The following is a 16,071-nucleotide window of genomic DNA, read 5'->3' as shown; positions in this document are numbered from 1 at the left end:
CAAAAGCAGTCAAAATTACTTCCTTGGGCATTCTAGTTTTAATACTGTGCGTACAATTTCTTAATTGTTACATGAGAAATACCTGATTGGAAATTATAAATTCTGAGAACTACTTTAACAAGAACTGTAATTATACATTTGAATAAAAGCTGTAAAGTGTTTCTCCAAGTTCATGCGAATGGATTCGATAAACTCGGAGTTGATTTAAACGAGAAATCGAAGCGATTGCCGCTCGATTAAATCTCGCCTGGCCCGTTAATTATAATTCATTAAAATGGCAACGAACATCCGTCGGAAACAAATTAAACACGTCGTCGGCGTTGATTAAAAGGAAAAGAAAGGAACGAGGAAACGGTGTTGATAAAACACAGCGCGTGAACGAGCGTTTAGCGAGGGTATAGTTAAAATTAATTGAAGCACGTAATTTCGTAACTGCGCTGCTCTTTCTCAAGCTACGCCTGCAATTATTGTGTGACTTATTTCATCGAAACTGTCATTTGCTTTATTTTCATCTACTTTTTTATTCCGAGCTGCTAATAATACTAACTAAACAGACTGCTATATGTCACAACGTGTACGCTTAATGGTTCATAAAAATATTTTAAAAATTAGGAACTTCTTGAAACTTTCAGAATGTATATAGGAGTGGCCCAATTTTTTAAAATGTGACACGAATCTACGTGTATGCATAAATTTTTTATGATATGAAAGTAAGTTTTAAATTTTATCGTTATACATCGTATCTAAACTTGCAGTAAAAATTTCAGTTCTTCTAACATAGTTGAGTAAGGATCACTTTAATTATTGTATTATTTAGTTCGACTGATTATCAGTTATACTCAATAATGTTTATAAAACATATGATAGACAGTATTATAAGTTTTATATTATAAGTTTATATATATATAGTATCAGTATATATAGTATCAGTATATATAGTACTATTGTTAGTTATTATAAATTTTATATCAACCAATAAACTTATACTATTCTCGGTCTCGTTTATGAACGTTAATCATGTCAAAAACTGTATTGCGAAGATAAGATTCGCCGGCGGCGGAGACGACGAACCATTAAATCGAATATCTCTGGCCGTGACAAATGTCCCTATCGGATTACGCGTACGTTATATTCGCAAGTACATTTGGCTCGCGTCTCCGGTGGACAGCCGAGCAAAAAGGACGTTTACATCGATCCGCGCGAGGCAAAAAACTCTTCGGTCCAGGTACTGGCCAAAGGTGGTTCCTTGTCGAACGTTACGCGGAACACGGTCGAATATCAATAAAAGCAACGTCGCGGACCGCGGATCATATTTCAACCGAATGACAGGAAAGAACGTATTCGGAATATCGAGAATCTGGGGGCGGCCGTGTGTGCTCGACCAACCTACGCTCTAGCACCGGTACATTCCTATTCATTTTACCGCGTCGAAATCCGGGAAAAATCGCGCGTGTGATAGACGTCGGCTCGATAATGCCGCCGCGCCGCACCGCGCCGCGTTCCCGATATTCTAAACGCGACTCGTTCACCGGCGCGAGTTCCCTGAAATTCGACGGTGGAAAGCGTTCGGAGCGAAGCCGGCGTCAATTTCCGCGGCGAATGTTTCGAATTTCCTTCGTCGCGGGCCGAAGAATAAGAACGCAAAATGGCGGTACCGGCTTGTGAAAAGGTTTCTTGTGTAACATCGAACCCGATACATCCGCTCGACTTCGTTTCATATCTTATAGGAAATCATACCGACGTCACATTATGAATATTTCAATTTTATCACGTCTCTGATAAAAACATTATAATATCTCGTTCCATCGGAGCGTAACGTACATGCAAATCGTTAGAGAAAATATACACGCGGAACTCGTCGATGCAAAAATCGTAATGCACCGTGTCGCAAATCACGCCTAACCAGCGTTTAACTGCGGTGTACAAGTATAATCCACGCTCGTGGTTCTCTGCACGCTTACGGATACGAATCTACACTACTTAATCTGTTCAGCGAGGTGCGCGGTTATCGTGTCGCTAATTATTGACATGTACTGCTTAATCTACACCATGAACCATGCCGCCGCACTCTGTTAATTATACGCTAGGCGCTAAGCTTAATTCTCAATATTATACGCATTAAGACATCGCCTCGTGAGTTAATTACCTAGTCTCGCCGTGTTGATACGAATCGGTCGACTATACGCCGACCTATACTACTTAATTCTCCTATCTTACGCTGGTTTATATAACTGTGCAATATGTTCTTCTCACGTTTGTTCACTTGGAAAAAGTTTCCGTGCACGTTAATTCCTCGCGCCTATGGACGAATTGGTCGACGCTCATTCATCATTTCATTACACGAAATATACAAACTTAAAAAATAGAATTTTTAGATCACAGAATAGAAACGTCGCTTGTGATAGACGTATAGACTGTAGCGGGCACTGCTTTAAAGGTATAACGCGTTTTTCCGCGGCTGTCGTTTTATAGGAAACCGTATTCTACCCTTCTGGCTTACCGGTCACAAAAAACAGGCGTAAAAGCTCGAAGAAGAGCCGGCCACAGGGAAAAAAGGATCTCAGACAACGAGTATGAATTCCTCTGTCCGGGTTTGTCACGACGACGCGACACGATATTTCCTTTCACAGAGGTGGAACATTCTCTGGTAACATAATACATCTAACTGTAAATGCGACGCCTGAGACTTCTTCAGTGTCTCCAGTTCAAGTATAATTCCATAACGTAACCAAAGGATGATGTAGTATATCATACTTATTTTTTGGATAACTAATTTACTCTTAATACGTTTCAATATCACTCGTGTCGATTGAGAGAACTCTGAGCTCATTGGTTCTTAACAGGTGCGTCCCAGTTAATCAGCAAAATTGACTGCGAGCTGGGCTGGCACGTCCACGCGATAAATAACGGCGGACACAAGCTGCGGTTTTGTTTTCGGTCGTGTTTCGACGTTACAATATCCATTCATCTCGAAAATAACGCGTCGAACGACGTTCTCGTTGTCGATGCGTACACGATTCCCGTCAGTTCTGGTACGCTCGTCTTTAAAACCGTGGAAAACAGCCGCGGCCCGCGATCTGGGTCACTGGAGGACTCGAGGCTCGTTTTACTCCAAGACGACAACGACGAGAGGAAACTGGCGTCTTCGTTTCGTTTTATTTCGTGTTTTTCCCCTTCTGTGTTCTGCTCATTTTTCTTTCTTTTTTTTTTCTTCCTCTTTTGTTTTCTTGTTTCGAAGCGACTAGTTAAATAGGAGCCGTTTCTATGCGAACCACGGAACACAGGGCGAACGGATTTCGCGAGAAACGAGCTTCCGTAGAACCGTCGCCGAACGGTATTACCTTACCCAGTTCGAGAAACGCGCATTTTTCCTGGCACGTCGAAAAACTTAACCAAAGGAATTTGTGGCTGAACTGTTATAAACGTGCGTAGAAGGTATTGATTATTTTCTATAGGAGCTTACGAATACAAAGAAAACGACAGAGGGTATAATCTATGTACATTCGATGACACGCAAGTTTCCAATTCTAGCGATACGATCTTCTCAACTGTCATCATTAAGAAAGGGAAACCGTCCTAATAAAACTACCATTAATCAGAAAACCACCCTCTCAAGAACTAATAAAAACAGAAGTTCCGAAAACTCTTAGTATCAATCAATCGTCAATCGATCAAACCGATATTACTCGGCTGTCGGACGTGAAACATTAATCGGCAATCAGTCGGATTGGAACGTGATACGCGATGACTCTCGTGCCGACTGTCCAATGATTTCGCGTGTACTTCTCTGTTACAGTACCGATTTCGCACATCGTGGCGTTAGTCGGGGATCCCACGTACCTTCCCTGCGACATATCAACCACCCACGAGGGTGATTCGGTTCACCTCGTGCTCTGGTACCGCGAGGACCTCGGTACATCGGTTTACAGGTAAGGTGCAAATCGATCCGGCACACAGAGAGGCTCGACGAACAAACAGCCGTCGCATCAACCTGTTCTCTATCCTACGGGAACCTACGACGGGACAGATTGGCAAGCGAGACATGCCGAGATTAGTGTGACCGATATTATTGAACCGGGGCTGCAGCACGCGATTGCTAAATTTATTGCGAGTCGGACCGATAATGAGAAACGGAGTTCTCTTTGAATAACTTCGGATATAAGATCTCCAGAGGTACTTTCTTATTATTAACTCTATTTTTTTTCTCTCAAGCTGTAATTGAACGCAGCTTTTTTGTCTAATACGATCTATTATTCAACACGGGAATGTTTGCAATATTCATAAATTCGTTTTTATAACGGACATACCCTTGACGCTGGTTTTTCAAACCAACGGCTCGACGACTCTTTGCCCGAAGAAGTCCCGACGTCAAAACTGGGGAGAGATCTTAAAAGCGGCGAGCTCTAGCCCGACGTTTGCATTTAAAACCCGTCCCATTCATTCGCTCGGGCCCCGGGATTTTAATTTATTCATCGCGGTACTCGAGAAATACGTACGTACGTCGTCTGCGCGTGGCGTTAATTAAAATAATTATGATTAAACCTTCGGCGCAGTTTGCCAGCCTCGTCCCCGCAGGTTTTCAAAAATACGTTCTGGCCTCTTGGAAATTCATCCCCCGACACAGCCTGGATAAATACGAGGTTATTTATTTAAAAGAAATTATGCCTTCTTCGTTCCAGCGTCGATGTGAGAGATCGAGATTTCGGTATCGCAGAACGATGGTCGGACGACACGGTATTTTCGAATCGAGCTTATTTCATGCCGGACAAAAAACCGGCCGAACTCGGCGTGGACCACATAAGGGAGGAGGACGCCGGCATTTACAGGTGTCGTGTCGATTTCCAGATCGGCCAGACACGAAACTCCAAAGTCAATTTAACGGTGATAGGTGAGTTCGAATACAATTTCTATATTAGAATTTAATCCGGCGTTACAAATAACTCCACGGCTAATGGAATTTAAAAGTAATTCTAAGTGATCCAACTTCTGAACTCTTCTGCAATGACACTAATAGGATATTGTCTGTAATTGTTTGATTTAAAATTAGAAGTTACTATAATTTTATTACAACAAAACTTCAATTCAATTCCAATTTAACATGGAGATCGAATCTAAATTAGAATCGTATTGTTCCCGTGATAGAATTATACTGAATGCAGATTTTAAATAAAGTGATATTACACTCACTTCTCAAACAGCATCACGTTTCAAAAGCTTTTCAGATAAAATCATATAGAATTTTTTATTTAAATAAAATAATTGAAATATCATTATGTAAATAAGAGCCGCCGAATTGTAGATAGAAACACCGTTTGTTATCAGTAAACTTTGAATTACAGTTGGAAATTTGATAACGAAATTAATCAAAATCGCAGTTTATGTATGTCAATCAGAGCCAAAATCAACTTCATCACTGAAAAGATTAATACAAATACAGAATGGTATTATTGGTTATCAATTGTTTAATCGATTATGTGGAATCTGATCGAAGTATAAAACCAACAAACGCATTCAGAGGCGCGAGTACTTATTTGTAATTAATGTAAGCTACGCTGTTTCGATTATCGAATTTCCCATCACTTTCCTTACAATACTTGCCATAAAAAAAAGAAAGAAAGAAAGAGGAAGTAGTGATAAAAGGAAGCCAAGGACAGCTGAAAACATTGACTATCGAACTTCGGTATCTGTTTATCTGCCAGGAAGATACGCCAGCCGGAACGGAAACGTGCGGCGCGTGGAAACTCCATAGAATATTTGCCGGAACATACTGTTGTCGAACGGCAAACAGAATTTCCTGTCGGTAGACAATAAAGAGATCTGTCAGCTTTCGCTGGCTCGCCTGGCGTTTCGAAAATCTCACCGACAAACCTAGTACCTCTCATAAAGAAGTCTCCGATACCGGGAGTCAATACACGCTGCGACGACGTTTCATAAATCTTGAACGAAATTTTTTTCTCTTGCTCGCGAAACTTAAGATACCACGTTCGCGGAACGCTTTATTGCGCTTTCAAGCTCGGCTTATCAACGGGGAGTACAAATAACCGTGTGTAACATCCTACCAGACGCGCTTTTATTCTACTAGTTATCTCAGCCAGTAGAACAAACCGTGTATGGTCAGACCGTGACGTACGAACAAAGTAATCATGTCGCGCGTTACTATTTTCTATTTGAAATGCGATCCTGTATAGAAAGTATGTCTCCGTTAAAATTCTTCACATTGCTGAATGAGACATTGTAGGAATATATTCTAAGCAAATGATTTATTATCAGATCACAATTATATGCTTTCTTGCGTTCAATAATGTTTCCTACACGAGACGTTTCTCTAACGAGGACCCAACTGAATAAAATGAGAATCGTATCGAATTTCGACGTATCGAATAAACTGAGAATTGATCAGGTCCAGGGCGATGGAGTCACGTCGAAACAGGTTTGAAACGGAACTTTGCACTGAACAAGCAGTTTCCAAGTATCGATCACCGAGCGTTGCGGCGATCTTTGGCACGGATACGGATAAGTCTCGTCTGGAGACTTTAACGAGGTACTATGCTACCACTCTGTGTTCCGATTTTCGACCATCGAATCTTGGGGGAGGTGCGCGTCCTCCCATCGGCACCACAGTATAAAAAAGAATAATAGGTTCGCTCTGTCAAAAAGTGTACTAATAATTGACTCTTGCGCATGACAAAATCGCACAACCAACAACATAGCGACTTAATTGAATATCTGTGACTCTATATTTAAAAAAGAATAATAGATTCGTTCTGTCAAAAAGTGTACTAATAATTGACTGTAAAATATTTATAATTAATTCCTTTTTTATAATTTATTCCTTAATTTATAATAAACTCCTAACGAGTGAAGTTAAAAGGAAGTTGCATAGAACCTTTCTTGTATTTGGCGACTGGAGCTACAACTTTTGTCTGAAACCTTTTTCGCTTGTATAAAAAAAAAGTTTTTGCAATAAACAATTTTATTAATTAATTATTGATGCTAGGGAAAAGTGTTTTATACGAAAATTGTAGGCACTGACATCTACAAGAAATGGTCTATGAATTTTCCGACAGCTCCCGGAAATTCTTCTCCCCGATTTTTGCGTTCAATTTCATTTCCTGCACGGCAACCGGATACAGACTGGAAATCGAAAGCGTAAGACCTCAGAACGGGTCAGTACATCTCTTACGTAATTTACTCAGTTCCTAGTTTCTAACGGTGGCGATAATATTACGAATCATTCGTTGCGTAAGTCACTTTGATGTCACTCCAGCGATGCAGACGCTTTGAAGGCTTATTGTTAGCCGAGACGGAATTGAAATTGCATAACGGTCTTCCTAATAGACGTATCAATGGCATCGATATGGCGAGTCAACTATGAGACAAAATTATTGCGAAACGCAAGAGTAATTAAAATAGAATGTAGAATGACGAAATGATATGGAGAGTTCGTTCTACAAGACGAGTAATAAATATTATATGTTTAGAGTGGAGTACATAACATACTCTACACATATACTACGCAATGGATACGAGATAAATCATTCCAGGGAACATAAACGAGTCCCAGGACGAATCGACTTTACCTCCAACCATTCGACCAGTGTCCTAGCTGCATTCTTTTTACTTTACGACTGTCGGGAACGTGTGTACTCTGAGAGTACTCTGGTCGTCCATTTCAACCGTTAGAATTTGCGAATTCTGAAAAGGTCGAAAAGGATAAAAGTTTCCCGTTCGCTTCGACCGAATCATGTCACTTTATTCCACTTAACGTTTCCACGACGACGTTTCTGGACAAAAAGAGAAACTAAGGGCGTCCTGAGAATTCGTGACCGAGGGCCCGGAGATATACGTTAAGTAAAATAAGTCACCGGAAGTTGGTCCAGCCGGCACGACGTAGCACAGATAAATAAGAAGAACGAAAAGAAGCGGCTGTTAAAAGGAAATTGCCGTGGAAAACCACTATCAAGTGGAACGTGGACGAGGAAGTGAAAAAAAGAAAAACATCAGCGATACGAATAAATGGGTCGAGAACAGAATCAAAAGGGAGACTGTCGAGTACCAATGAGAAACGGGAGGGTGGTATGGGGCAGAAGCGTGGAACAAATAGGGTAAAACAATTGTCGGGGAGGAGACAACGACGAGAGGGCGAGAAATGGTAAGCGTGCGGGGAGAGCGGGACCGGGAGAGAGTTCGCGTTATAATGAAACGACGCGACCCGGAGGAAAAAAATCCAATTAACAATCCTGTTCAAGAGATATGGAGATGCTGCCGCACGTAGAAACGTACAACGTTTCACGTTGCCGTTTTCCCTGTTACCTCTCGCGCAGAGAATTTTTCCCGCGGGATAATTAGCTTCCCGCACCGACAGCCAACTATTTCACGCGATCAACCAACCTACTACTGGTACAAACTTCTCGATACGCATGAAACTAACTAAAAGTACGAACTGTAAAAGCTATAAGATATAATGTGCACAGAAAAACGGATAAAAACTATCATATAAAATGACGATTATATTCTGATTTAATTAAAAAAAACATCCTATGCATTTATCATAAGATGATCGTTAAGGATGTATTGGCTATACAATCAATCCCAAAAGTTTATGTACCTTAGAAAAACGCATTTCCTATAATTAAAAAGAAATCAGACGTCAAAAGAACAATGCNNAAATTTTGCAGGTAGAGTTCTAATAGTACTAGAAATCTATAATAACAAATTCAACATGCTAGCATTGTTTAAGTATATAGCCTATACATCCTTAAGTGGATGTGTTCTTGTATTTTATCAAACCCAAATTCATTCCCCTACATAATAAAATCAATACATAATGATTCTTCTTGTTAATTCACCTTGTGTATAAATGTGAAGCTAGCCACATACAAGTATTGTATTGACGAATCAAAGTTAACGTCTAACAAATCCTTTGTCAGGAGTAAATAATCCTCCCGTTAGCAAACCTCTTTCAGATAAACGTCAATTAACGTGGTTTCTTTCGTTCTACTGCGAAAGGAGAAAATTGCCAAGGACCTCCTCCTTTTTCTGCTATTGCTTGAACGGCGTCGTGGCTACCGAAGAAACGCGTCGTTTCCAGCGCACGTATTTCCACACAGGGTTCGCCACAGCACCGACGCCGTTTCCGGTGCAAGAGTCGTAGAGGATTTTTCGGGAAGGACGCGGGTCAATGAGGCGTGGTCCCTGCAATTTCCTTTCCTTTCCAGCGACCACGCGCGGCAGGATGCGTCGCGTCGTGGGTGTAAGTGGCCATAATTAGATTTCCCGTCCTGACCACCGGAAACGATGGAAGAAAAGGAGGTACAGGCGGCGCAAATTGAAATTCGATTGCGGGGAATTGAAAATATAGAAAGAATAATACCTAGCCAAAAAGGTTACGGGTTTAGAATTTATCTGTGATACAGCGAACTCAGTTGATCCAACAAAACGTTTCGCAATTGGAAGTTCTTCGACGAGATCGTAAACCGCTTGAGCTACCAAAGAAAACGCGTCATGACTACCTCATCCGGCGACGTTGAGCGTAAACTAATTACGCGATGATGTTAAATTAATTTCCTGAAGATTCCGATCGTTGTTTCTGACCTTTGTCGCGGGACTCGAGCAAGCATCCTTTGTGGGGATCCAAGTTGCGCGAACACTTCTCTGGAACTCCTTCTGTGTGTGGTTGCCTACCTATCCAGCTGCCTGCCTGTGTAACGCGCGCATCCCTTTGTGATCCAGCCGTTTATCCGAGTTCAAACGATGCAAACGTGAACCCATCTCCACTGTAGTTAGACAGATGTGCAAACCGATGGCACAAAAGATACGGAAGAAGTTAACGGGAGTTAAACTATGCACAAATAGAAATTCTATTTATCATGATCAATGTACTGGCAACATCTAATCTTATTAACTAATTCTTATTGTTTGACCTGAACTCTGCCTTTCGATCGGATAAACTAGTGCCTCTACAAAATTAACGAAAGGGAAAAGATAGAAACGTGGATGCTCGGATGCCTTGGCGTGTATCAAACGAGAAAAGTATAAAGGGAAAACGGGCGAGAGAAGAAGACTCTTTATGAATGCAGACGAGAATTTTTAAACGTGAGAAAAGAAGTGCATAAGGCGCTTCAGAATGTACCGGTTTTCACAGGGTATGAATTTTTATTAAACTTTAAAGTTTCATGGTTGCCACCTATGCATAAAGGATAGAGGCGAGAGGCAAAATTTTTTGAACGTACCGATAAATGATCTTGACCTTTATGCACTCCCTTCGCAGAGCCAATTCCTTTTTCATAATTCTAGACTTTTTATGAATGCAGACGAGAATTTTTAAACGTGAGAAAAGAAGTGCATAAGGCGCTTCAGAATGTACCGGTTTTCACAGGGTATGAATTTTTATTAAACTTTAAAGTTTCATGGTTGCCACCTATGCATAAAGGATAGAGGCGAGAGGCAAAATTTTTTGAACGTACCGATAAATGATCTTGACCTTTATGCACTCTTGCCGAGCCAATTCCTTTTTCATAATTCTAAACTGAATTTTACAATGAAATAGGCTGCATAACGCCGACAGACAGCGATAATATAAATTTATACTTCAATTAAAATAACAGATTTTAATTTAATGATAATTAGACAAATTTATAACTTTAATTAAAAAAAAAATGAAATTCGCAGATGAAAAAAACCTCACCTTCGCGGGTTCTTCGCCGAGTTCGGATTATATTGTCGCGAACGAGTTTTCGTTCCACAAATTTTACATCAGACGGACGAATCGAATATCGGTGTGATTTCTGCTGGGAATACGACCACCGGATATTATTCATATAGTCATTTCAATGGTCGATGCGACGATCGATTTATCTTTGCTAAAACACTCGAGCCTCTTCGTCGCGATAGTTTCCGCTTCGAACTCGACACGATCTGCCTTTAGTTCCGCTTCGATAAAAATAAACCCTCGCGGAGAGAACGTGGAAGCCCGTGGTGGTGCATAGAAGAAACGACGAGGTGTGGGTGGGGGTGAAAAGAAAAGAAAGAATCGTTGGCTGGGCGAGCACGAACGTTCTTTAAAAACGATCAGATCTTACTTTAATAGATTTCCGAGTTCCCGCGGTGAATTAAAGTTATTTCTTCCAAGTTTCTACGCCGTGTCGGTCTGTTCGAACGCGAAGGGTAGCAAAAAGAAGGCCGAGGAACGTGCCGGCTGGGGATTCCATAAAACCAAAGCTGCCTCCGTCTCTGGAAAGCCGGAACTTCGCTACAGGACGCCATTTGTACCATCGATATTATCGCCTTCGCCTAATCGCGGCAAGTTAGCGAAATAATGATAAAAATAAGCTAAATACATCCTATAACGCGTTAATCATTCACCTAATGTATCCAATAAAATTAAATAACAGTCAGCTACGTGATCTCATTTTTATTGAAATATCACGAACCATGTTTTTAACGTTAATATTCTTATGATAAAAAAATTCGAGGTTGCGTTAGGTGTATTAACGAGATCGTAACAAGTTTATTGCGAGAAGTATTCTCGTCGGGATATTTGTTACGAGCAATTTCGCGCGTCTGAACGTTCGTTAACTCGACTCGTACTGTAAATCGCAAACGCCCGTACGATGTCCACGAAAATTTCATTATCGGTCAGGAAGACGATCTTGGAGCTATCTCGTTGGCTTCCCAGCGAAACCGAATCGACGTGTTCGCTCGTTGAACTGACCAAGAGCGAGAAAGGAGAAAATGGATTACCAAGGAGGAAGATCCAAGAAAAGCGGACGACGAAATAAGAGGAGCAAATTGTGAGAAGATTGTATCGACAAACCAGGTTCCCTCGAAGAAGAAAGGTAATAATTGGCAAAAAGATCTGCACGTTACCCGACATGGTATTTCCTCTTGCACGAAATTAAAAAATTTCGCCGACTCGTATTCTACAGAGAAATATAGCGGAACAAGTAATCGTACCAACAACAATCTATGTACCGGATTACATGCTACTCTTGCTTTAACGAAAAAGATAAATGGTGATAATGAATATATGTATGTGAATGGACGCAGGAATTGAACATTTCCTGAGATAAATTCACAGATAACTAATCGAAATTTTGGAATCATATCCGCACCGCAAAGGGCTTGTTACACTTTTATTCCGTTAAGAAAATAGAGGAAGAGAGTTTCACCTCGGAAAAGTCAAAGTTGGAGGGTTTCTTTTGGCTTTGAAAGCTCGATAGAATTCAATATCGCTTTTGGCCAGTCGGGACTTACCGCGAGCATGCACGTCTTGGTTAACGATAGCGTCGACCGGGAAAGTAGCACAAGAAAGAAGTTTCTTTCCCTTCAGAGCGGAGCGGTAGTCTTTGAATTCGATAAAAGGTTCAAACGTATTTAGTTCAACGCTGTTTAAACGCGTGTTCGAGGCACGGAGGGGATGGCGGAGAGTGGGGAGTACATTTTCCGCGGGCATCGTAAGCTTTTCAATGGCGGATTATAAACGAGAATGGAAAAATAAAAGGATGAAGGGGGAAAGAGACACCGGGGTCGTTCGCGTTTTCAGACACCAAGACACCATTTATCTTTTCAAATGGATCTTCCCTGTTGGGAGAACGAAAACACTGTCCAGTTCGTGGTTTTTCGATGCGGCCGGTGACTCGTCGCATTTACTCGTGAAATTGGACGAAATCTCCTCGGAGAACCGTTATTATTTCCGCGCGATGACTTGAGAAATTCACGTTTCTAACGACTCGACGCAAATGCGACTTGAATGTCTATTGTGAGACCCGTCATCAGAGTTTCATGAATTTAATAATTGCAAGCGCCCGATGTATAGGTACGCCTCAACGCGAATTTCATACTAGACCGAGTTATAGAAACTTCTGTGCGCAGATGAAGTTAATCAACATCTTCATCGTATACGAACGAAACTGTATATAGATATTGCCTGTGCCTCAAATGATTTTATAATCCTGTGTTATTCAAAATAAGAGAAATCGAATTTAATACGAAGGAACTAGATGTCATTCATGAAAAACGATTTAAAGAAATCGTCTAGACACACGTCAAGGGATGCCTTCAGACGTGGGAGGTTGAGAAAATAAAAATAGCCCAGTTACAAATTGACTCCAAGTACCCGATGGGATCACCCCCTCACTCTAACGAGTTGTCGATTTCCACCGGAAATGTAAATTTCCCTCGATATTAACTGTACCACCAAGAACTTTACACTGTCGAGGCGACGCTCGTTTCTATATTTCTGCCGGGAATACCGACTTCCAGACGTCTCGCGGCGCGTACATCCAAGTTGAAACAACAGCACACGGTAAATCCGGCGAAGGAGGAGGTCCACTTTATTGGAACGGTCTAGATAAACCCTGGCAATTGACCGGAAGTGGGTGTCCACCCGGAGAACGTGTCCGCTCTCGAGGGTGAGAACTTGATTACTGCGCTCAGCTGGCTTGTTCAATCAATGAAGCTGCTACACCGTCCTCTTTTTCTCTCGCCCGCCATACAGATCCTATCTCGCGGCGATAAATTGCAGCGGAGTTACTTGGCTCTCAGTTGCTACGGTTCAGCAATCGATTTTAATAAACTAATTCCAGGATATATATATTTGTCGTTAATCTAATAGCACTGGCGAAACAGGAGTCTCCCGATTTTTAACAAGTTTCTTTCAGTTCTCGTCGGCGTCTTGTTAAGTACCCGCGCACCCCGTTTCCAAAGGAATCGCGACACAAAGTCGGTCTTCGTTTCCTTATTCGAGTTCCTTGGCACATTTCTTGCTTTTCCGCTGACTCTTTGACGTTACTGACAAACGCGGGCACAGAAACGTTGCTTCTATACTTCGTTCTTAAAAATGCCCTTCTGCGCGTTAGAAGATGATTTCTTTGAAGCGTACGCTTGAAAATTTTCCCTCGCAAATGACTACTGAGCTACCCGAATCCCGTGCGTCAGCGAAATTCCTACTGAGAACTCGTCTACCACTGAAAGGCTAAGCACAGCGATCATTCTCGATGCAAATTCACGTGATCTCACGATTTAGAAAAATTGCAACTCGTATACTGTGCACAAAGTGTACACGTCAGAGCATTAACAAGTATTTATAGAGGACAAAGAGAATGATCAAATATAATTCATCAATTAACGAAGATATCATTAGCACGAGTCAAAGTCGAATAAAACTTGGTGCAATTAATACGATCAAAGTGAAAGCTCGAATTGAAAACCGATTCGTACGTATCATAATCCGACTCGATAAAATAGCTGGCTTCAATCCTAAAGTTCGTATACCGAGATTCGGCAGCCGTCAAAGTTTCAGGCCTTAAAGCCGAGATTGTTCTCCAGAAAGGTAATTGATCTGGATTTCCCTCGCGTTTCCCGCGGAACTTTTAATAGTATTTTACAGGAGGGGGGGAGGGTAGGGGGATACACAGTCGGAGACACGGATTCGGCCCAAAACTCGACTGATCGACTCCCGAGGATTTCCAACTTCCGTCAGAAGGCAACTGAAGTATGGGTAGTTGATGCTCGATCGTGAGACCTGCCGTTCACCCTAACTTGCTCCCTTTTATTTCACTTTTCATTGCCATTTTTTATTCGCCAGAATTATTTTACACCTTCCTCTATTCACTGCAGAAGTTTTATTCTTTGAAAATTTTTCACGGTACTTTTAAAATCTTGCGTACATTTGATCGGTGTTTTCTGGGAATTTTTGCACATATTGCGTTAACTTCGTCATGAATACGCCAAGTCAACAATTAACCGAACGACTGATAAGAGAACAGAGTGGAACTATTTTTTCAACAAAAAACGAACGAAATTCAGAACGCATACGCATTTGAAGCTATCGCGCGTCGCGACAATTGAGTCGCTCAAAAGATACCCGACGATTGCGAACGCAATCAAGTTTTTTCATCGCACCGCGCGGCGTTATTTACCAAACAATCGCGCGTCGCGAAATGTGGGACGGGGACAAGATGGATGCAGTTAATTACCGGTGGGTTTTAGCGAGGCGCGACAATTTGTCGCAGGGGTCGGAACGGAATGCAATAACTGAAACGTTTCCCGGGGCCGCCTTATCGCCGGGTCTGGAATTTTGACCGCGGTAAAACGAGAAGCCTTCAGCTTCTTGCGCGCACCGCGAGAAGTTAGTGTCCGCCGTTATAAGGACCAATAATTTTGGGCCACCATGTCACGCCGTTTTTAGGAACGCGACCACATTTGCGTATAAATTCCCATAAAATATAAGACGCAATTTAACGTAGCTTGTTCTAATTGGGTTTCCGAAAATTTACTTTTATTCCACGATCTTGCTTCTGAACGCGTCTTGGAGATTTCATTTTTCGTCAGTACGCGTAAAAAACGCATGAAATCTCCGGATGGAAAGTAAGGGAGATAGGAAACGAGAGAGGGAGAAGAAAGAGGAGAAAACCCGGATGGAACCGCACGGAGAAGAAGCTGTTTATTCAACCCCCGCGTGTTTATTCATCGCTTTGTTCCGTGCGTCGCACCCGAACAATGGGCAATGGAGAGTCGACGTTTCAACCGTGGCAACCGTGGAAATAATGCTATGTCCGATGTTCACAAGGGCGAAAAAAGCTGTAGAAGAAGAAGAAGAAGAAGAAGAAGAACGAGAACGATGATCGCCCGCTAACAACAACGGTATACAATTAAGCGTCCACCCTGCGACAAAAGAGGAAATATTCAAAGAGACATCGTGGCCGATGCGGCTAGCTTTTGTTAATGCGTTTCTCGATTACGTTGTCGAGATTATGCGAGTTTCATAAGTAAACTCGAGGAACATGATTTCAGAATCAACAATCTGAATCATTATACATTATACACTTTAGTTAATGCTTCGGAAATTGTTTCACGAAATATTACTCCGTACTTAATATTCATTAATATCATGCACAATCTCCATAAATTTCCAAGTCCCAAATTAACGTAATCAATGCAACTGGAAGTAATTGCTTGCCAAGCAAGCAACCGGCACTCGACGAATATTAGCTTCAACAATCTGACAGGACTGAGTCCTTCGTTAAACGAATCTTAGGAAGCTGGAGGATCGTCGCGACGCTTTGGGAT

The 16,071-nt window shown here is 41.7% G+C and overlaps 1 protein-coding gene across 1 annotated transcript in view; it reads left to right on the top strand.

Annotated features, from left to right (window-relative positions):
• Positions 1–16,071, top strand: part of LOC108626798 (hemicentin-1) — a 177,090-nt gene that overhangs the window by 127,014 nt on the left and 34,005 nt on the right. Inside the window, exons 2-3 of the mRNA XM_018027679.2 lie at positions 3,797–3,929; positions 4,680–4,888. Of these exons, the coding sequence (XP_017883168.1) occupies positions 3,797–3,929; positions 4,680–4,888 (342 nt within the window). The remainder of the gene's footprint in view (positions 1–3,796; positions 3,930–4,679; positions 4,889–16,071) is intronic.

Source organism: Ceratina calcarata, unplaced genomic scaffold (genome assembly GCF_001652005.2).
Source record: "Ceratina calcarata isolate Rehan_Ccalc_2016 unplaced genomic scaffold, ASM165200v1 scaffold428.2, whole genome shotgun sequence".
Lineage (NCBI taxonomy): Eukaryota > Metazoa > Arthropoda > Insecta > Hymenoptera > Apidae > Ceratina > Ceratina calcarata.
Note: the sequence above shows the minus strand (reverse complement) of the source record. Positions and strands in the feature narration are given on the sequence as shown.